General features: G+C 47.0%; 1 protein-coding gene across 1 annotated transcript in view; it reads right to left on the reverse strand.

Moving 5' to 3' along the window:
- The window catches only part of LOC138304289 (serine protease 27-like), a 244,094-nt gene that overhangs the window by 168,377 nt on the left and 51,916 nt on the right, over positions 1-23,801 (reverse strand). Inside the window, exon 2 of the mRNA XM_069244232.1 lies at positions 17,985-18,120. Within this exon, the coding sequence (XP_069100333.1) occupies positions 17,985-18,120 (136 nt within the window). The remainder of the gene's footprint in view (positions 1-17,984; positions 18,121-23,801) is intronic.

Below are 23,801 nucleotides of genomic sequence, written 5' to 3' on the forward strand. Positions count from 1 at the left end.
TTTACATTGTCCGTCTCCTTGACCCTCCTACAGCCTCCTGGAACAGATTTATTCTGGTGGTGGTGGACCATGCCACCAGGTAACTAGAAGCTAATTCCCCTTAGGACCACTATAGCACCTGCAGTGGCCAAAAGCCTCTTGGGGATCTTGTTCCAGAATGGGTTTCCCTAAGGAGGTGGTGTCAGACAGAGATGCAAACTTCACGTCTGGGAACCTAACAACAATGTGGAAGTAGTGTGGTGTGACTTACAAATTCACCCCCCCCCCCTACCATCCACAAGGAAATGGATTAGTTCAAAGATTCAACAAAACCCTCAAAGGTATGATCATTGGACTCTCTGAAAAACTCAGGAGGAAATGGGATATCCTACTACCTTGCCTTCTATTTGCCTACAGAGCAGTTCCACAGAGGGGAGTGGTCTTACAGTCCATTTGAGCTTCTGATTGGAAATCCAGCAACCTCTCAAACCCCCCTAGCAAGAAATTGTGGATTATGTACTAGGCCTACGGTCATGTATAGCTGAGTACATGAAGAAGGCCATGAGAAACCTTGAGGCCAGGCAAGAACTGCAGAGGTTATGGCATGACCATAAGGCTGTACTGACTGTTTACCAGCCAGGACAGAAAGTATGGGTTTTGGAGCGTGTGGCCCCAAGATCACTCCAAAACAAGTGGAGTTATCCCCACTCAATTGTTGAAAAGAAGGGTGAGGTCACCTGAATGGTGGACCTGGGCACTCCAAGAAGCCCTCACAGGGTGCTTCATGTGAATCACCTGAAACCTTACTTTCACAGGGTTGACATGAGCTTGCTCATGGCCAATGATGCGGGGCAGGAAGAAGAGAGTGACCCTCTCCCTAATCTCCTCTCCCACAACCCTGTTGATGGCTCAGTGGATGGAGTAGTCTTTGCTGACAGCCTCACTGACCAACAACAAGCTGACTGCAGACAGGTGCTTAATCAGTTCTCTGAACTCTTTTCCATGACACCTAGTCAGACCATCTGGTGTGCCCATGATGTGGACAGATGCCTGTCAAGAGCAAAATCAACAGGCAGCCTGACCATGTCAGATATTGCATCAGGGCAGTGGTCCAGAAGATGCTAGAGTTGAGGGTTATTGAGCCTTCAGACAGTCCTTCGGCTAGTCCTGTAGTCCTTGTACCCAAACCTCACTCCCAGGGTGGTAAGAAAGAGATGAGGTTCTGTGTAGACTACAGAGGTCTCAATGCAGTCACTAAGACTGATGCCCACCCTATCCCCAGGACTGATGAACTCGTTGATACTCTGGCTGCAGACAAGTATCTCAGCACTTTTGACCTGACTGCAGGCTATTGGCAGATCAGGTTAACAGATGCTGCCAAATCAATAACAGGATTTTCAACTCCTGGTGGGAGCTTGCAGTTTACTATGATGGCCTTTGGTTTGCAAAATGCACCTGCCACATTTCAGTGGTTGGTGAATCGAGTTCTGGCAGGCCTGGAAGACTTTAGTGCAGCATATCTAGATGATATTTCTGTCTTTAGTTCCACCTGGCAGCATTACCTGGTCCACCTCAGAAGTGTACTTCAGGCCTTGAAAAAGGCAGGCCTCACTATCAAGGCAAATAAATGCCAAATGGGGCAGAGAAATGTTGTTTACTTGAGCTACCTTGTAGGTGGAGGCTAAGTTCAACCTTTACAGAGCAAAATCCAAACCATTGTGGATTGGGGTGCTCCCACTACTCAGACTCAGGTCAGAGCTTTTCTGGGCCGGACTGGATATTATAGGAGATTTGTAAAGGGGCATGGGTCCATTGTACCCCCCCCATGATCTCACCTTTAAGAAAATGCCTAAAAAGGTAAACTGGACGGTTAGCTGTCAAGAGGCCGCTGATGCCCTTAAGAAGATCATGTGTTCAGCTCCAATTCTTAAAAGCCCTGACTAACCTACATTATTTATTGTTCAGACAGATGCTTCAGAAATAGGAATAGTGCAGTACTATCCCAACTTAATGAAGAGGGCCAGGATCAACCAGTAGGTTTCATCAGAAGAAGGTTGACCCCCAGAGTAAAACATTGGTCAGCTATAGAGAGGGAGGCTGTTGCTGTGGTCTGCGCCCTGGAGAAGCAGAGGCCATACCTGCTTGGCTCTTGCTTCATTGCTCAGACACATCACAAACCCTTATGGCTTAAACAGATGAAGGGTGAAAATCCAAAACCTTTAAGTTGGTCCATTTCCCTACGGGTGTTGGACTGCAATCTCTGTCACGGTTCAGTGGAACATAGACATTGGAGTAACCATTTCAATGCATATGGATTTTCCAGATATTTCCACTTAGAAAATGAAGTCTCACCCGCGGAAGACTAGTTTTATCCTTTTTTGTTTGAGAGGGGGTTATGTAGGAAAGTAGCATCTTTCTGGCATAGTTGTCCCACTTTTGCCTGGTGTCAGTGTGTTTAGACTAGAATACACTAGGATCCTGCTAACCAGGACCGCAGTGTCAGTGCTCTCACCCCTAAATTTAGTTGTATGTTAACATTTGCACCCCACAATTGACATACTGGTACACCCATGTAAGCCCCAAGCATATGTTACTTAGATACCCAGGGCATTGGTACACCAGGGTTTCCCCATGGGTTGCAGCATGTATTGTTCCACCCCTGGGGGCCCATGCAAACTGTGACTACAGGCCTGCCATTACAGTCTTTGTGAAATGGTGCATGCACCTTTCACTCCAGATTGCCTTATATCATGGTCACTGCACTCTGACCCTGTAAGTCACCCCTAAGGTAGGCCCTTCAGCCGAAGGGCAGGGTGCGTGGATCTAAGTATGAGGGCACCTCTGCATGCGCAGCGGTGCCCCTACAAACCCCAGACTCCATTCCCTGGACACTGTAAGTGCGGGAAAGCCATCTCAAGGTATGTAGTGGACACTGGTCAACATGAGCTGTCCACCTACATAATGGCTTAACTGAGCATAGGCGTATTTGGTATAAAACATGTTGGAATCATGCAACAACACCGATTCCAGTGCTAGTTGCATGATACCATGTACTCTGGGGGTTCCCTAGGGGATACACCAAAGACTGCCTGTACAGCCTTGCAGGGTCTGCATGCCAGCCCGCACTGCTGCTGACCCCAGACACTGTTCTGCCCTCCTGCAGCTGAGCCTAGCTCAGACAGAAAAAGGCAGAATAAAAGGTTTCCTGTAAGATAGAGGTGTGACCACCTCTTCTCTAGAAATAGGTTTTTCTGGGCTGGGGTAGGGGTGCCTCTGAGCACCACCATACTGCTTTGAAGGGCACATTTGGTGCCCTTCTTGTATAAGCTGTTTTGCACCACCCCCAGCCCAGCTCCTTGCCTAGGGAGTTGCACAGAGCTCTGCCAGGTGGCCATTTGATTCTGCCATCTTAGAAATAATATGAGCAAAGGCTCCTGAGAGCATCGGACTGGTCAGTCCAGCTGGGTGACATCCCTGAGCCTCTCTGATAGGGGGGGTCACCGCAGAAAGTGTCCAACCCCCTTCCTGGGTTACTTAAGGGCTCCCCTGAGGGTGGCACCCCAGATTCGTCTGCAAGACTTCAGGAACTGTCCGCAAGTCTTCTCTGCAAGACACCTATGCATCCTGGACACTGGAACCGCTGCTGCTCTTCCTTAGGTGCAAGAGCAAGACTATAACCAGCAGGAGGGCTCCTACTGCAACTTTGATTCCAAGTTCTGCAAAGACCTCTGCGACCCCATGACCGTGCATCCTCCAGAGCCACTGGGACGCTACCTGCACTTAGGAAAGCAAGAAGGAATCTCCCTTGAAGTAAAGGAGTCACTCCTGTATCTGCAGGCACCTCAACTACAACGACTGGCTTGTGGCTCCTGCTGTTCCACAGACATCTCAAGGCTCCACAACACAGGTGGTGATTATGTGGCTCCCCAGATGCCTGACCTATCTTCCTTGCAACTGGGAAGTCTGTGGTCCCTCGCTGGAGTTGCTTGGCTGGAATCCCTGTGCACCGCATCTGCTTGCCTCCTCATCCTACCTCCTAGCTCCAAGAAGCCTGCTTCCTCAGCACTCTCCAGCTCCAAGAATGATGTCCTCTCTGCAACTCCTGGGATATAGGCATCCCTCTTTGTTGTGCTGCTGAGACCTCCTTGTGACTCCCTGTGCCTGCTACCAGAGGGCCCTGCTGGGGGCTCCATCTATTTCTGCTGACTCTCCTGAATCCTGAGGACTGGCCCAGACCTGCCTGCCAAGGTTGGGTCACCTAGACCTTGCACCCTCCCCCCCCAAATCCTGTAAACTCCATGCAACATTTCCCTGCCTTTGCCAAGGCTTGTTGGTGGTCTCACTGATCACTGACCCCTCTGCGATTTGACAACCGGCGCGGGACAACTTGTGGATAACTCCTGGGGTCCTCCTGTATCGCCTGGACTTCTTCGTTCACCGTCCTACAGGAAAGCATCTCCTAGAAGGTTGGGCATTTCCCTCCTGCACTGCCGGGGTACCTCCAGGTGGTCTGGACTCTGTCCCCTCTTTCCTTACATCCTCTTCTTCAGGAATCTATGCCTGGTCTCCACTGACCTGGTCCATGGGTTTCGAGAGCAGCTGGACAACCGACGTACCCATTGATTTCAACAGGAGATTCAGACACCATTTCACCCCTATGCACCTGGGCTCTCTGATGTAGGTACTCCACTGTTCTTGGTATCCACTGGTGGGGGCACTATCCGTCCTACCTCGTCCCAACGAGTTTCCTCAGGGCCCTCTGGGAAGGGTCCTAAAACCCGAAAACTCAAACTGTGAGTTCTCTATGTTAGCCTATGGACACAGACCCGAGATTACTACTCTGCACACAGGTCCCTGGGGAATCCTACCTACTCACCTTTCGGGTTTTAGTACTTCCCCAATCCTAAGGGTCCTTGGGTGGTAGTGTGCGTTGGGAGTGGTTTTCGCATTCCATTTTTTCAGAATATGGTTTGGCCCCCATGGGGACCCGTGTTATTTCATACCTTTACTTACCTGTACCGAAGTATATTTTTGTATGTCCATATCTCCAGTTAGGAGATATACCAAAGTTAGTTCTAGAGTGTGTGTTACAACAATTATAACAACATTTTCTAACACTGGTGTGATTCTTACCTGTGTGTACATCACTGACTGGCCTGTGTGGTATTTGCAACTGATTTACACCCTCCTGGATAAGCCTTGGCTGCTCTCCACAGCTACTCCTATGAGAGCTCTGGTTATCTAGAACTGTCTACACTATCACTAAGGGTTGCCTGGACTCAATACAGTGTGCCTCACCTATAGGTGTACACCATATACTAAGCCAGCTTCCTACACTGGTCACCTTGGTAGTGACCCTTCTGGTCATCCTAGCAATGTTCCTGCTCCTGCTTATTCTAATCCTTGTAACCCACCTAATTGTCCCTCATGTGGTCCCTGGTCTTAATGGCAGTAGTCCACATGCTCCTTCCCTAACTAGTTTTCCAGATCCTCCTCCAACTTGTTGTGATACTCTTGGCACTGCTCCTCCTGCTCCTCCTGCTCCTCCTGCTCCTTGTCATCCCAATTCTGCAGTTAAATATCCACTTAATCCTAATCCTCCTTCTTCAGGTCATACCGTTCTTAGCCATCTGCCCTGGTCATCCTAGCTCCTATATTTGTGGCCATCCTTGTCTCGATTCTCCTTTTCCTCCTTGTTCTGGTCCTCCTTGTCTTGATATGCCAGGTCCTGATACTCCTGAGCCTTTGTGATTTGACCTTTCTTTTCCCCTTGGTTTTAATCCCACTGGTTCTCCTTTCCCTGGTCCTCTTAACTTTTGTTCTACTGGCTCTAGCTGCTTGAACCTTCTCCTCCTGATTCCCCAGGTATTGTTCTCACTCTCAGTCTGGTATGCCTAGCTCTGATTTTCCTATTTCTGGTCTCCACAGTCTGTGCTCACTTCCTGGGTTTGTGCCAACTAGACTTGATCCTTCTGTTTCTGGTCCACCTTGTTTGGGTATTTGTATGCCTAGTCTTTTTTGTTATGGTGCTCCTAAACATCCTGGTCATTCCAGTTTCCCTTTTGCTGGTTCTTACTGTCCCTTCCTGATCCTCTTGCCCCTCGTCCCCCCTTGATTTGGTCATTCTAATCCTTCTCACCCTGCTCATCCGATTCCTAGTCCATCAGTTCCTGGTCCTGCTTGCCCCCCCTGGTCAACCTAACCTCTTATGCTCTGTTCCTCTTAGGGTTTGCCTTCTTAGCCCTTGCCCTCATGGTTTGGATCATCCTGGTCCTCTGGGACTACGCTGTCTTCATAATCCTTCTGGCACTGCACCCACTAATCTGGGCTCTTTTGGTCCTGGTTCTCTTTGGGTCTTCTGAGGCTCACGCTTTTGGTTCTGGTCATCCAGGACACCCTTGTCCTGTCCCCTTAGTCTTCCTGGCTCTGGCTGTTCTGGCCCTCCTGATCTTCCTCACCCTTTCCTGCTTCCCCAGGCCCTGGCCTTTCTTCTCCATGTGGTGCTCTGTGCCCTTCCCTATAGTCAAGGCTCCCCTGGCATTCCTAGGTCTGTTCCTGGTCCTCTTGATGCTGATCCTTCTAATCGTCTTACTCTTGCCTGGTCCTCCTGGCTCGGTTCTTCCTAGTATACTAGGTAACTGGCTCCTCATTGTTCTTGCTTATTCTGGTCCCCTCGTCCTATTGGCCATAATCCTCATGTTTCTAAACTTCTTAGTCTATCAAAGTCTAGTACTGATCCTCTTGCTCCTTATCCTCTACACAAACTGATGATGGCCTTCCTTGCTCTGGTCATCCTGGAGCTGCCCATCCTATTCCTCATCTTCCTCACAGTCTTGTTTCTAGCCCTGTGGCCTGGACCTTTCAATGTGTGGTAATACAGGTCCTGATGTCCCTGGTCCAGATCCTTCTTTTCCTCCTCACTTTGATTCTCTTTTCCTGATCCTAATCCTTTGTTTCCTGGTCTTCTTAGAACTATGACTTTTGGCTCTGGTTACCTGTTTTCCTGGTCTCACTGGTCCCGCCTGTCTCGCACTCCTAGCTATTTTTGTTATGATAAGCCTTGCCTGTTAGCCCTCCTGGCCCTTCTTGGTTCCCCTGGTCTTTGCCAATCTGTATTACTTTCTGGTCCTCTTCTGAGTACTCTTGGTGCTGGTCCCCCTCGTCTTCCTAGTCCCTGCCCTGCTTATCCTGGTATCCTGTTACTACTGGACATTGTGCTCGACTTTGTGATCTTTGTAGCCCTTGTCAATCTGATCTTGATCCTCCTTGTTGTATTATAGTTGTGTTTGTTTAGTTCTATGTATTGCCTAGCAACTGTGATGGAATGTTATGACATGGTTATGTGGAGCCATTCGCTCCTGAGTTCTGCCAGGGTTGGATGTGTTAATCTTGTGCTCAATAAAAGAAGAAAGAAAGTACAGCCATGTGTACAGGATTCTTGCACTTCTGGCCTTAGTTCTCCTGCTCCTTGTTCTCATAGTTCTGCAATAACTTGTCCTGGCCGACCATATGTCATCCTAGCCTTTACTAGTTCTGATGTTCCATGACCTCTGGCGGTGGAACTGTACTTCCTGGACTGTCTGGTTGTTATTTCTATATACTCCTGGACCTAGTTTTTTGGATCCTGGGTCTTGTGTTTCACAGGTTTCCATTCCTGGAACTTTTCATCCCCCTAACCCTAATTCTCATCTACCAGTCCTTCTGGTCATGGTCCCCTTGTTTATTTATTTAGTCCCCTGGTTTGCATGTTCCTACTCCTTCAGCTCCAGGTTCTTCTAGTCCATGTACTTCTGGTCTTGGATCTGGTTCTCCTTTATATATACCTCATATATCAGGTCTTCTACTGCTGGTCCCACTGGCCTTGCTTTCCCTTGCCCTCCTAGTCCCCTGATCCTCCTGTCCAATCTTAGTCCTACTAGTCCTCTTAGGGGGTCATTCTGACCCTGGCGGTCATGGACCGCCAGGGCCAACGACCGCGGAAGCACCGCCAACAGGCTGGGGCCATTCTGACCGCGGCGGTAAAGCCGCGGTCAGCGGTTTCCCGCCGGTTTTCCCCTGCCCCAGGGAATCCTCCATGGCGGCGCTGCAAGCAGCGCCGCCATGGGGATTCCGACCCCCTTCCCGCCATCCTGTTTCTGGCGGTTTTCACCGCCAGAAACAGGATGGCGGGAATGGGTGTCATGGGGCCCCTGGGGGCCCCTGCAGTGCCCATGCCATTCGGAGCCGGCTTCATCGTTGCTGGGGCTTTCCCGCTGGGCGGGCGGCCTTTTGGCGGTCGCCCGCCAGCCCAGCGGGAAAGTCAAAATGACCGCCGCGGTCTTTTGATCGCGGTACGGTCTTCTGGCGGTTCCTGCCAGGCGGGCGGCTTCCGCCGCCCGCGGGGGTCAGAACGACCCCCTTAGTCTCTTGGTTTGCCTCTTCCACCTTCCTCTTGTCTATCTGACCTTGGTCCCCTATATCATGGTCCTCCTAGTAATGGTCCTCCTGGATCAGGTCTTCCTTATTCCTCTGGCAGTGGCCTTCCTAGGTCCCATGTTTCTGGTCACCCTGGTTCATTTAGTCTCCCTGTTTTAGGACCCCCCCTGAGTCTGTTCCTCTTGTAGCTTCTGTTCCTGGTCTCACTGGGTCTGGATTTCCTGGTCCGTTATGTCCCTCCTGGTCATTCTAATCTAGTGTGTCCTGGTCCTGGCAGCCCTGGTCCTTTTTGGTTGTGGTCTTCAATATCCTGGTCTATTCGCTCCTTGCCCCTTCATCCTACTTGATCTGATCTCTTTGGTCTTGCCCCTCCTATTTTAAGTTATTTTTCCATCGGTCTCCTAGTATTGGTCCTTTTTGATCTGTCTGCCTGGATCTGAATCTCCTGGCCCTGGTCATCCTCGTATTTCTGGTTCTGGTCGTGTGATCAGGCCCTCCTATGCCTCCTTATCGTTATGGTCCAGGGCCTTATGCCTTTCTACCCACTGAGTCCAGGTCCCCCTACTAAAGATCCTCCTGGGCCTCTTGATCCTTCTCACACTCTTCCCAGTATCCCTAACAGTATTCCGTTTCTTTTTGTGTTTGTGGTACCCTCTAGCATTGATAACCCTGTTCTTTGTAGTTTAGGTCTCCCTGGGCCGGGTTCACCTTGTTTTGGTCCTTCTTGTCTTGGTCCTCGTGGCTCTGCTTGCCCTAGCTCTCCTGTGTTCCACTTCCTGCCCCTTACTCTCCTACTTGTCATCATCCTCCTCCTACTGGTCCTACTCCTTCCTTCCTCAGCCCTCCTTCACAATTACTTTAGTCAGGCACAACGTCCAAGCCTGTCACTCAGATTTCTTTTTGGATTTCTTTTGCTGAGACAGCATTGTCAAGGACAGAATTGAGGGCTTAGTGAAGACACAACCTTACCCACTTAAAACACTACTTAGCATGCTAAAAATCAATTCTACGATTCCTAAGGAGCCACTAACCATCAATGCCTGCCAACGCCTGCTTTAAGCACTTAAGTGACCCCTATGACTCATCAGCGGATATCACAGGCTCGCTCTGACAGCTGCTCTCATAGCAGAACTCAGGGAGCTGATGTAGGAATGTACCATCTTGCCTGGCATGTTACCCCCATAATTCACTGTATATATGTTGTTTTAGTGTATGTGTCACTGAGACCCTGCCAGCCAGGGCCCCAGTGCTCTTAAGTGTGCCCTGTATGTGTTCCATGTGTGATGACTAACTGTCTCACTGAGGCTCTGCTAACCAGAACCTCAGTGGTTATGCTCTCTCTGCTTTCCAAATTGTCACTAACAGGCTAGTGACCAATTTCACCAATTCACATTGGCATACTGGAACACCCTTATAATTCCCTAGTATATGGTACTGAGGTACCCAGGGTATTGGGGTTCCAGGAGATCCCTATGGGCTGCAGCATTTCTTTTGCCACCCATAGGGAGCTCTGACAGTTCTTACACAGGCCTGCCACTGCAGCCTGAGTGAAATAACGTCCACGTTATTTCACAGCCATTTACCCCTCCACTTAAGTAACTTATAAGTCACCTATATGGCTAACCTTCACCTGGTGCAGGTTGGGTGCAATGTTACTTAGTGTGTGGGCACCCTGGCACTAGCTAAGGTGCCCCCACATAGTTCAGGGCAAATTCCCCATACTTTGTGAGTGCGGGGACACCATTACACGTGTGCACTATACATAGGTCACTACCTATGTATAGCGTCACAATGGTAACTCCGAACATGGCCATGTAACATGTCTAAGATCATGGAATTGTCACCCCAATGCCATTCTGGCATTGGGGAGGCAATTCCATGATCCCCCGAGTCTCTAGCTCAGACCCGGGTACTGCCAAACTACCTTTCTCGGGGTTTCACTGCAGCTGCTGCTGCTGCCAACCCTTCAGACAGGTTTCTGCCCTCCTGGGGTCCAGCCAGGCCTGGCCCAGGAAGGCAGAACAAAGGACTTCCTCAGAGAGAGGGTGTTAGACCCTCTCTCTTTGGAAAAAGGTGTCAGGGCTGGGGAGGAGTAGCCTCCCCCAGCATCTGGAAATGCTTTGATGGGCACAGATGGTGCCCATCTCTGCATAAGCCAGTCTACACCGGTTCAGGGATCCCCCAGCCCTGCTCTGGCGCGAAACTGAACAAAGCAAAGGGAAGTGACCACTCCCCTGACCTGCACCTCCCAGGGGAGGTGCCCAGAGCTCCTCCAGCATGCCCCAGACCTCTGCCATCTTGGATTCAGAGGTGTGCTGGCACACTGGACTGCTCTGAGTGGCCAGGGCCAGCAGGTGATGTCAGAGACTCCTTCTGATAGGCTCTTACCTGTGTTACTAGCCTATCCTCCTTCCTAGGTAGCCAAACCTCCTTTTTTGGCTATTTAGGGTCTCAGCTTTGGGGAATTCTTCAGATACCGAATGCAAGAGCTCATCAGAGTTCCTCTGCATCTCCCTCTTCACCTTCTGCCAAAGGATCGACCGCTGACTGCTCAGGACGCCTGCAAAACTGCAACAAAATAGCCAGACGACTACTAGCAACCTTGTATCGCTTCATCCTGCCGGCTTTCTTGACTATTTCCAGGTGGTGCATGCTTTGGGGGTAGCCTGCCTCCTTCTTGCACCAGGAGCTCTGAAGAAATCTCCCGTGGGTCGACGGAATCTTCCCCCTGCAACCGCAGGCAACAAAAGACTGCATCACCGGTCCTCTGGGTCCCCTCTCAGCACGACGAGCGTGGTCCCTGGAACTCAGCAACTCTGTCCAAGTGACTCCCACAGTCCAGTGACTCTTCAGTCCAAGTTTGGTGGAGGTAAGTCCTTGCCTCCCCACGCTAGACTGCATTGCTGGGTACCGCATGATTTGCAGCTGCTCCAGCTCCTGTGCACTCTTCCAGGATTTCCTTCGTGCACAGCTAAGCCTGGGTCCCCGACACTCTAACCTGCAGTGCACAACCTTCTGAATTGTCCTCCGGCGTCGTGGGACTCCCTTTTCTGACTTCCGGTGGACTCCGGTTCACTCCTCTTCTAAGTGCCTGTTCCGGTACTTCTGCGGGTGCTGCCTGCTTCTGTGAGGGCTCCCTGACTTGCTGGGCGCCCCCTCTGTCTCCTCATCCAAGTGGCGACATCCTGGTCCCTCCTGGGCCACAGCAGCACCCAAAAACCCTAACAAGGCTTGTTGCGGTCTTTCTGCATGGGAGCACCTCTGCAAGCTTCTTCACGACGTGGGACATTCATCCTCCAAAGGGGAAGTTCCTAGTCCTCTTCGTTCTTGCAGAAACCAAAGCTTCTTCCAGCCAGTGGCAGCTTCTTTGCACCCTCAGCTGGCATTTCCTGGGCATCTGCCCACTCTCGACATTGTCGCGACTCTTGGACTTGGTCCCCTTGTTTCACAGGTACTCAGGTCCGGAAATCCACTGTTGTTGATTTGCTGGTGTTGTCTTCCTTGCAGAAACCCCCTATCACGACTTCTGTGCTCTCTGGGGGTTATAGGTGCACTTTACACCTACTTTTCAGGGTCTTGGGGTGGGCTATTTTTCTAACCCTCACTGTTTTCTTACAGTCCCAGCGACCCTCTACAAGCTCAAATAGGCTTGGGGTCCATTCGTGGTTCGCATTCCACTTTTGGAGTATATGGTTTTTGTTGCCCCTATACCTATGTGCTCCTATTGCAATCTACTGTAATTTTACACTGCTTGCATTACTTCCTTTTGCTATTACTGCATATTTTTGGTATTGTGTACATATATCTTGTGTATATTTGGCATCCTCATACTGAGGGTACTCACTGAGATACTTTTGGCATATTGTCATAAAAATAAAGTAGCTTTATTTTTAGTATATCTGTGTATTGTGTTTTCTTATGATATTGTGCATATGACACCAGTGGTATAGTAGGAGCTTTGCATGTCTCCTAGTTCAGCCTAAGCTGCTCTGCTATAGCTACCTTCTATCAGCCTAAGCTGCTAGAAACACCTCTTCTACACTAATACGGGATAACTGGACCTTGTACAGAGTGTAAGTACCCCTTGGTACCCACTACAAGCCAGGCCGGCCTCCTACAGCTGACTTCCTTCATTTGGCCTGGGCCTACTGAGCAGTGGAGGACTTTTATATCCAACTGGTGGGTGAACTCACAGAAGTTACATCATTACAGGTAACAGTAACTCCATAGTGTTGTTTATTGAGGGATATGAGGAGGCCTAAAGGACTCAAGGTGGCATATGCATTTTTGAAGGTGGCACTGGTTCTTGCTATGTGCAAGATGGCCATCACTTGGAGGGGACAGCACGCCCCAGAGATAGACCACAGGGACATGGCTGAATGGTTATTAGCAGAAGAGATTAATGTGAGACTTCGTAGACACGGTGATAAAGTGGGAGACGATACCCTTGTGTGGCAAGATGAGAGTGATAAGCCCTTGCCCCAGATTCTGACCTGACTAGTGGTGCTGTGGTATAATGAAACTTGAGGGCCTAAAAACACTCAAGCCCTAAAAAGTCATCAAAAGGAGGATCGTGGACATTAAGAAAAACATTTATGTAACATGCTTTACAACCATACTCACTTTTCTTTGCAGCCAGGCAAATACTCCTAGATGACAGCACAAAATATATGTGGGCCATATCTGGAAGCTCTTAAAGCTGAAGTTTAAATCCTACATTTCTTATTTGAATATAAAATAACATAAATATTTTTATTCAGAGTTGATTTTACTGTTTTTTTTTCATCTCTGAACCTCTTGAGGACAGAAAGAGAAAAATAACAGAGCACGGATATTTCAAGAAGGGGGTTGTGGTTCACAGAGCATGGTGTAGGGTTACGTGCTGCTTAAGCGAGCTCAGTAGAGAATTAATTAAAAAATATGATCTAAATCTACAGACCAAAGGGAAAAGGGAAACTAGGCATTATAAAGATACATTGTAAATATTGGAATACAACGAAGGAGATGATAGCAGTAAAAGTTATCAGAGGATTTTGTTTTTGTTTTCCTTTTTTGTCTTGTATATCTTATAGAACACACTTAAACCACATGTGGGCTTCACCTAATCAAGGAAATTTAAGGCCAAAATTGGCAGCATCACGCTGCGCCACTTTGGAAACACAGGGATGCGCTATATGAACAAGAAAACAGCGCATCCCTGTGTTTCCCCCTACGCCGGTGCTAAATTTGCTGCAAAGCACCAACACAGCCACCCTTGCGCCATGGTGCAAGGATGATTGCGTTGCGAGGGAGATTGTTTTTGTGCAGGAAGGGACACCTTCCTGAATAAAAACAATCTTCAATGCCAGAATGCGGCATTCATAGAAAGACCAGAAAACGAGGAGAAATTAAAACATTTCACCTCGTTGCACCATGCTAACGCTACCCCTGGGATGGACATTAGTTTTTGTCGCTGTCTCAGATTTACAAAATCTCATGAATCTGGGGCAGCGTCAAAAGGCAATGGATGTTGCTGTGGAATGCCCACAGCAACACCCATTGCACACACACCCCTTCCAGGCAAAATGTTGCGTGTGAAGGGGCCGTATTTACAGTTGACGTTAAGCCACAAAAAGTGGCTTAACGCTGCCTTGTAAATACGGTGGAGTGCATAGTGCCACAGGAACATCCCGAAAAGTGATGCTCCGGTAGCGCTAGGAGCTTGTAAATATGGCCCTTAGTGTGTACTTCCTGCTTGAGCCCTCTGCCCTGTACACAAGGGATAGGGACCAGAGAATCTTTGTTTTCTAAAGGGAAAACCGGCCTATTGAACTGTTTGTGAGCTGAGGAAGCAGTGCAGCTTGTCTTCATATGCTGTTCCTTTCCCTGCATAGAGAGGAGTGTGGGGCACTTTGAACACTGCACTTAAATTGTTTGACAAACTCCAGGGCATTACTGAAAGTCCTGCTTGTGGCACTTAAATACATAAGGCCGTTCCAGGTCTTTTTTGCTTGATTAATGCCAGTCAGATGGACCCTACTGAATGGTGACATAGATCCACAGTCATTTCCTGAAAGAACATGGGTAGCTATCCCTCTTGGGCGTAAAATGTCTGTATTATGCTTTTTTGTAAGGAGTATATAGGCTGGGCACCTCACTCCATGTCGTCATGAAAACGGACACTGCTTTGGGTCTTGGTCTTTCACCTACAAATCATGAAGAATTAGACCAACAGTACAGCACGAGAATTCACTAGGTTGTCGGACTAAAGTCGAAGACTAGACACAATGTTCATGATCACATGGTGTGAAATGGCCACCAGAGTAATCTGGACAAAACTTGTAACATATCAGGTAAGTGTTTCTTAGAAAGTCAAAAGGTAGGACTGGGCTGTGAGGTGATAATTATGAATGAATGAATGAATGAGTGTGTGTGTTTACAAAGCTCTCAAATGCCCTAAGGCATCTTGGCACTGACCTTCGTAACAAAGAAACAGAAAAATTAACCAAAGAAGTCGATTTTAAAAAGACAGATTTTGTGCAAAAAGCCATGTTTTAAGTTGTTTCCTGAGCTTCAGGATTGTGGAGGATGCTTTAATATGCAACGGAAGAGTGTTCCATAATTTAATTGTGACCACTGAAAAACTTCTCCCTCCCTAAGAAGCTCGCTTTACTCTACGTCCAGCCAAATATTTAATATAGCAGGACTGGAGAGTTCTCCACGGCATGAACAGAAGATCTTCATCAACAAATTAGGGCCCATATCATGAAGCGATTTGTAGGACAGACAGAGCGCTTTGAAAGTCACTCTTTTTGCCACCAGAAGCCAATGGAGCTGCTTGACAGCTTGAGAAACTGGTGAGGGATTTTCATCAACAAGAGTGCAGCAGCATTTTGTAGCACCTGCAATTTACTTAGATTGCGTTTTAGTATTCCTAAATAAAGAGCATTACAGTAATCAATCTTAGAAATCACTACGGTAGTGGTTACTGTTTTTTGTAAGTCGAAAGGAATAAATTGCAATCTCTTTTTCAAAGTTCTCAGGAGATAAAAACATGCAGAAGCAGTTTGATTTATCTGCTCCGTGAATGTGAGCTTACTGTCGAAAATAATCCCTAACTGCGCAATTTAAGAAGGCAAGAGGCCAAGGTCCTTAGGCCACCAATTGTAATCCCAGAAAGTTGTATTTTTTCCAAACAGTAAGACCTCAGTTTTTTCTGAATTTAATTTCCGAATGTTGTTGCTCATCCAACTCACAACTGCAGGCATACAAGATCTAAAATGATTTGCAACCTCTGTTGTATCTCGTGAGATTGAAGCTACGAATCTGTGCATCATCTGCAAATGATATAGTAGAAAAGCCAAGCGATCTAACCAGTTTGGCCAAAGGTGCCACATAAATTTAATGAGGGTCGGCTCAAGGAGAACCCTGAGGGACCCCACACCGCTGCATGAAATAGATGGAGAACAGGGTCTGACAGAGAATCGGACTTAGTAGAATCGGTAAACTGACTCACCCTTTCTTCAATCAGCAAAGGAAACTTTAAAAGTGTACCCCAGGAAGCTTGTAGGTTATCTGGAACATCCCTTACATTATTAGCATTTTGGCTGGGTGTGAATTTACAGTGTATTTCCTGGATCTTTTCTTGAAAAAAATTTGCTATCTAATTACACATCATCTAATCCAGTACAAAGATATTAGGTGTGTCGAGGATAACCAAGTTTAACTGTATTAAATTAATCCTTTACCGAGTTATTAGCAGATTTTATTTTATCCGACAATCAGCCGCTTATATTCCAATAAAAGTTGTTTATATTTAGATTTTTTTCTATCGCACAATATTTATACCTCCATATACTTTCTTGGTGTCTACACTTTTGGTTAAGAAGCCTCAAGTTTTTTGAGAACCAGGGGCAGTGGGCCTACTTCTACAATTTGTGTTTTTTTATTTTATTTTGGAAATGGTTAATGCCACTGCTGCATAATCCAATCCTTATAGCTTAAAGCTTTAGTGTCCGGGTCAGAACATACCAAAGGCTGAGTATTAGCCAGGGTCTCAAGAAATTTAGTTAGATCAATCTTATTCCAGGCTTGAATTTTAAAATGATGCTGTACACCCTTACCTCGGTTAGCTCTTTAAAAAAAAAAATTGTTTAAGCAATATAGCTATATGATCAGTCCACATCAAAGGTAAACAAGTTTTAATTTTTAACCCCTTATGGTTAGAAAAATGCCATCTAATGTGTGGCCGGGGGTATGTGTGGCTTGTTCCACAAGTTGAAGCAGATCAAAGGTGTTTAGATTAGCAATCAATTGCTCTGTATCAGCATCCTTTTGTTCTTCGAGATGAAAATTAAAATTCCTAAATTGTAAAAATTGAGGTACTGCATGCAAAATTCAATATATTCGTTTAGCGTCAATAAAAACTTAGTTTTTAATCCTGTGGTCAATAAATAAGCAGACCATTAAACACTTCCCTATAGCTAATTTAACAATTAAACATTAGGGCTTCGCAATCGATTTGAGATACTTCCTCACATCTAATTTTTAGGTGGTCATGTTAAATAATCGCAATTCCCCCCTCCTCGTTAGTCCTTGCGGTCTACCCTAAAGGAGGTAAGACACTTGGGTACTGCAACCACTAATTTTGGGATGCATGTCTGGCCTGCCCGGGTTTCTGTTAAAAACACTATATCAGGTGGGTAGTTGTTCACTAGGCCACTAAACTTATAACAGTGCTTGACCAGGTAGCGAGAATAATAAATGCATCAATTCCTCTCCACATTCAGAAACTATGCCCAATATGGTTTTGAGACAAGGGTCTTTAAGTATAGCAGATGAAAATACTGGGTCAGTTTTGCATGCAAAAGAACAATGCTTACTTGAAATGCCACGGCTATCTTTGTTAAAATCCAAAATAGTAAAACGAGCATTTTTACCCTCATCCTTAAACTTCATCAGTTGTTCCCTTGTGTCCCATATAGGAAAACAAAGGGCAGGGTGCCGGTGGGTGCAGACAGGCTTGACCTAGGCATGTCCGCTGCACCTCCATGCTCCCATTAGCCTGATATAGGCGTAGCCCAACAAGAGTGCAAGACTAGACTGCCAACCCACAACATGGCAAGGCCGTGAGTGCCAATAACCAACCAGGAAGTAATAAATTAAAAAAAAAAAAAAAAACCTCTGCACAAACAGTGTGCTGTGGAGGACTGGACCGCTAAATGCTAAAACCAAACACAAACAATAAACAAAAAAAAAAGATTCCCCAAATAGTGTATTCAAAAAGCAGCTTCTTCAATCAATTTCTTACACAAGCAGTGTAGCCTAGAATTGGCTGCGCGTCCATGCTCCTATCATCATGATATAGGCATAGCCCAACAAGACTGCAGGATTGGACTGCCAACCCCCAAAATGGTGGTGCTATGTGTGCTAGTGACCAACCAGGAAGTAATAGCTGAGGAAATCCTAGGCCGGTACCCGCTGAAAGCCAGCAGGGCTACAAAGGGCATCAGTCACTTGTGAGGAGTCAATTGCTTTTTATAGCCACAGTACTGAGATGGAGCACTAGCCTGAGGCATGCCAGACCTTAGTGACAGGTGCAAGATTCTTACCTCTTGAAGCAACTCGCACTGGACAGGATCCACCTACTCGCATGGAGGACCCCACCGCACTCATGGACTCCCTTATTCTGAATGCTGACCTCCCATTTCCAAGTGTCCAGACCCCACACACCTGGGAGAATAAGAGCTGCAAACAAGCAACAGGCACATCTTAATTAATCATACATTATATGGTGTTTTTTCGAGTCATTGGAATGCACAGCATCAGCCAATATACATACAACGTACATCACAGTTTGAGTCTCATCCAATACAAACACAGTGGGGTACAACAAAGATCCCTGTTTGAAGCACTGGAAATAAATCAAACCCGGCCTTATCTATGGGTAGACCCATGGGCTGAGTTATGTTTTTCCCAGCAAATGTTATTTGGAACACTGTCATCCACACTAAAATACTACATGAAGAGGGTGGTCACCCCTCATGAATGTAGTCTATGCACTGAAGCTGCAGGGATGCACAATCTAGGAATCTGGAAACTCAGAAGAGACGCAAACAGATCCAAAGACAATATTAAGAACTACCTACACTATCATTAATTTGTTTGTAAGTGCACACTGCAGAACTAAATTGTTCTGTGCATAGAGCCAGGATTGAATATGTATCAATATCATTAATTTGTTTGTAAGTGCACACTGCAGAACTAAATTGTTCTGTGCATAGAGCCATGATTGAATATATATCAATTAACATGAATCTTAGCTAATAGAATTATAAGCCTGCATAATGGGCAGCAAGGGAGAGTATATAATATTAGATACATGGTTGAGGGAATATATGGGCTACAAGGTTAGAAAGATAGGTCTTGAGTCTCGGCCTGAAATGCATTAGGGATTGGGTTAGCATACATGGCTGGGAAATTCGTTCCATGTGCAAGGAGTCACCACATAGAATTGTCTGTCATCCCAAGTTTCTGCACCTGGTAATGGGCATGATCAGGAGATACCCATCATTTGCGTTGGGGCATAGTTCACATTTATCTTGCAGTTATTTGGGGGCCACTCCTTTGGTACATTTATGAGCAAGTTAAAGCCTCATATCTGAATCTGCCCATGACTGTGAGCCAGTGCACGCTTTTGAGTTCAACTGCTACTAGGTTGATATTTTTTAGGTAAAACATAATTCTTCCTGCTGCGTTTTGAACCTGTGAAGACTTTTCATTGGTATGATAGTTGATAGTACAGTGCTGGGTGCACCTGGATGCAGGGCTCTATAGGGTGAAACAATCAGTGCTGCTCCCCTCAATGGCCTAGCCTTAGTACCTCCTGCCCTGGGCACCGAAGTACCATTTACTAGGAGCTTATGGTGGCAGCTAAAGGTGTCTCCAATTGTGCCAGTGCATCATAACAGTTTAGGGAAAGAGCTCTGGCCCCCCAGGGAACCTGGTTAGCAGGGGCCCTGGGCACTAACAATCTCCATGCTACATCATACACCAGGCAAAAAGTGGGGGCTAACCATGTCAAAAAGAGGCCTTTTTTCACAATTCCTACTGACAAATTATGTAATACTCAGCAGAATTCAGCACCTTGCCCTTGATATTAATCTTTTCTACCTCTCTGACAACTTTCTCCCTTAGGTTAATGATTCAGCAATTACAACTCCGTTTTGCTGAAAGTCTGCCAATGTTACATCTGTACTGAGAGCAGTACTAATAATTTAACAGACTGCATACATTCAGGAGTCCTTCATACACTGCCAGGCATAGTCCAGTCAGTCTGGGGTGCTCCGGCCTCTCCCTCCCTTCACTTGGTCATCCGGAAGGGTGCTCCATAAGCTGCACATCATAAAACATGGCAGAAGGACAACGGAATTAAATGCTGGGAGATGAATGTCAACATTGGGCTAGTTCTTCTTATACCAAAAAAATTACCTGATTTTCAGGAAAGTGGTTTGAACAAGTCTTATGGGTTGCCCTTCCTACTGTGGTAATCCGTCCAAAGAATTGTATTCAATATTCCTAATTCAAGATGAAGGACAGTCTTTTCCTGTGATTCCAGTTCCTGTTTCAATTAACTGTAAGGGGTTATATCTTAGTTTAGGGTGAATCCCTACACCTTTGCTGCCTTCGTTTTTATCGCATTCAACTCCCTCTTGCAATTACATGTGTCTCTGAATTTTGCTTCCAGCAGTCAGAACTTCTACTACATTCTAGGCTTGAATTATTTGGTTCATTCTATTCTCCTTCCTGAAGTCAGGGAGAGTTTGGACTCCTACTAATGACCTCAGTATTAATCTCCATCTTCAGTCATGAGATACAAGGAAGGTCTTTAACTTTTATGGTTTTCTCATTTAACTGTGAAGCTAAGGGAATTTTGAAATCTCTGTAGGAAAGTACCATCTTGCCTGGCATGTTACCCCCATATTTCACTGTATATATGTTGTTTTAGTTGTATGTGTCACTGGGACCCTGCCAGCCACGGCCCCAGTGCTCATAAGTGTCCCCTGTATGTGTTACCTGTGTGATGACTAACTGTCTCACTGAGGCTCTGCTAACCAGAAACTCAGTGGTTATGCTCTCTCATTTCTTTCCAAATTGTCACTAACAGGCTAGTGACCAATTTCACCAATTTACATTGGCATACTGGAACACCCTTATAATTCCCTAGTATATGGTACTGAGGTACCCAGGGTATTGGGGTTCCAGGAGATCCCTATGGGCAGCAGCATTTCTTTTGCCACCCATAGGGAGCTCTGACAATTCTTACACACGCCTGCCATTGCAGCCTGAGTGAAATAACGTCCACGTTATTTCACAGCCATTTACCACTGCACTTAAGTAACTTATAAGTCACCTATATGTCTAACCTTTACCTGGTAAAGGTTGGGTGCTAAGTTACTTAGTGTGTGGGCACCCTGGCACTATCCAAGGTGCCCCCACATTGTTCACGGCAAATTCCCCAGACTTTGTGAGTGCGGGGACACCATTACATGCGTGCACTATACATATGTCATGACATATGTATAGCGTCACAATGGTAACTCCGAACATGGCCATGTAACATGTCTAAGATCATGGAATTGTCACCCCAATGCCATTCTGGCATTGGGGAGACTAAATTCCATGATCCCCAGAGTCTCTAGCACAGACCCGGGTACTGCCAAACTATCTTTCCCGGGGTTTCACTGCAGCTGCTGCTGCTGTCAACCCCTCAGACAGGTTTCTGCCCTCCTGGGGTCCAGCCAGGCTTGGCCCAGGAAGGCAGAACATAGGACTTCCTCGGAGAGAGGGTCCTACACCCTCTCCCTTTGGAAAAAGATGTCAGGGCTGGGGAGGAGTAACCTCCCCCAGCCTCTGGAAATGCTTTGATGGGCACAGATGGTGCCCATCTCTGCATAAGCCAGTCTACACCGGTTCAGGGATCCCCCAGCCCTGCTCTGGCGCGAAACTGGACAAAGGAAAGGGGAGTGACCACCCCCCTGACCTGCACCTCCCCTGGGAGGTGCCCAGAGCTCCTCCAGTGTGCTCCAGACCTCTGCCATCTTGGAAACAGAGGTGCTGCTGGCACACTGGACTGCTCTGAGTGGCCAGGGCCAGCAGGTGACGTCCGAGACTCCTTCTGATAGGCTCTTACCTGTGTTGCTAGCCTATCCTCCTTCCTTAAGTAGCCAAACCTTCTTTTCTGGCTATTTAGGGTCTCTGCTTTGGGGAATTCTTTAGATAACGAATGCAAGAGCTCATCAGAGTTCCTCTGCATCTCTCTCTTCACCTTCTGCCAAGGAATTGACCGCTGACTGCTCTGGACGCCTGCCAAACTGCAACAAAATAGCAAAGACGACTACTGCAACCTTGTATCGTGGATCCGGCCGCCTTCTCGACTGTTTTCCTGGTGGTGCATGCTGTGGGGGTAGTCTGCCTCCTCTCTGCACTAGAAGCTCTGACGAAATCTCCTGTGGGTCGACGGAATCTTCCCCCTGCAACCGCAGGCACCAAAAGACTGCATCACCGGTCCTCTGGGTCCCCTCTCAGCACGACGAGCGTGGTCCCTGGAACTCAGAAACTCTGTCCTAGTGACTCCCATAGTCCAGTGACTCTTCAGTCCAAGTTTGGTGGAGGTAAGTCCTTGCCTCCCCACGCTAGACTGCATTGCTGGGTACCGCATGATTTGCAGCTGCTCCGGCTCCTGTGAACTCTTCCAGGATTTTCTTTGTGCACAGCTAAGCCTGGGTCCCGGCACTCTAACCTGCAGTGCACGACCTCCTGAGTTGTCCTCCGGCGTCGTGGGACCTTCTTGTGTGACTTCGGGTGAGCTCCAGTTCACTCTTCTTCGTAGTGCCTGTTCCGGCACTTCTGCGGGTGCTGCTTGCTTCTGAGTGGGCTCCTTGTCTTGCTTGACACCCCCTCTGTCTCCTCACGCAATTGGCGACATCCTGGTCCCTCCTGGGCCACAACAGTATCCAAAAACCCTAACCGCAAGCCTTGCAGCTAGCAAGGCTTGTTTGCAGTCTTTCTGCATGGGAACACCTCTGCAAGCTTCTTCACGACGTGGGACATCCATCCTCCAAAGGGGAAGTTCCTAGTCCTCTTCGTTCTTGCAGAATCCACAGCTTCTACCATCCGGTGGCAGCTTCTTTGCAACCTCAGCTGGCATTTCTTGGGCATCTGCCCACTCCCAACTTGAGTGCGACTCTTGGACTTGGTCCCCTTGTTCCACAGGTACTCTCGTCCAGAAATCCATCTTTGTTGCATTGCTGGTGTTGGTCTTCCTTGCAGATTTCCCCTATCACGACTTCTGTGCTCTCTGGGGAACTTAGGTGCACTTTACACTTACTTTTCAGGGTCTTGGGGTGGGCTATTTTTCTAACCCTCACTGTTTCCTTACAGTCCCAGCGACCCTCTACAAGCTCACATAGGTTTGGGTTTCATTTGTGGTTCGCATTCCACTTCTAGAGTATATGGTTTGTGTTGCCCCTATACCTATGTGCTGTCATTGCAATCTATTGTGACTGTACATTGCTTGCATTGCTTTCTATTGCTATTACTGCATAATTTTGGTATTCTGTACATATATCTTGTGTATATTTGCTATCCTCATACTGAGGGTACTCACTGAGTTACTTTTGGCATATTGTCATAAAAATAAAGTACCTTTATTTTTAGTATATCTGTGTATTGTGTTTTCTTATGATATTGTGCATATGACATCAGTGGTATAGTGGGAGCTTTGCATGTCTCCTAGTTCATCCTAAGCTGCTCTGCAAAGCTACCCTTTTCTATCAGCCAAAGCTGCTAGACACCTCTTCTACACTAATAAGGGATACCTGGACCTGGTGCAGAGTGTAAGTACCCCTTGGTACTCACTACAAACCAGGCCAGCCTCCTACATTGGTTGTGCAGCGGTGGGATAGGTACTTGCAACTACTTACCACTTTGTCATTTTGTACTTTTCATAAGAGAATAATATACAAAACAAGTTCAGTGTATGTACACCTAACCAAAAAGTTTTGCTTTTCTTCTCTTACTCTATTGCTAAGTGCTGAAAAGTACCTCGAAAACTTTCAAAAAGTTCTTAAAAGTTGAAAAAGTTTTTTTTCTGTTCCTTAAAAAGTTCTGAAACTTTTTCTTTCTTTTTCTGTCCCTTAAACCTTTTTCTATCATGTCTGGTACAGGTCAAACTCTGGATCTGACCAGCACTGCTTATGACCACCTTAGCTGGAAAGGTGCAAGGAGTCTCTGCATTGATAGAGGTTTAGGGGTAGGGAAGAATCCCTCTGGAGAATTGTTAGTTAATATGCTCATTGAACATGATAAGACCATAGCTGGCACATCTGGTGAGTGATTAGCTGATGGTTCACACTCTGATTCTGGGG

Source organism: Pleurodeles waltl, chromosome 7, assembly GCF_031143425.1.
Source record: "Pleurodeles waltl isolate 20211129_DDA chromosome 7, aPleWal1.hap1.20221129, whole genome shotgun sequence".
Classification (NCBI taxonomy): domain Eukaryota; kingdom Metazoa; phylum Chordata; class Amphibia; order Caudata; family Salamandridae; genus Pleurodeles; species Pleurodeles waltl.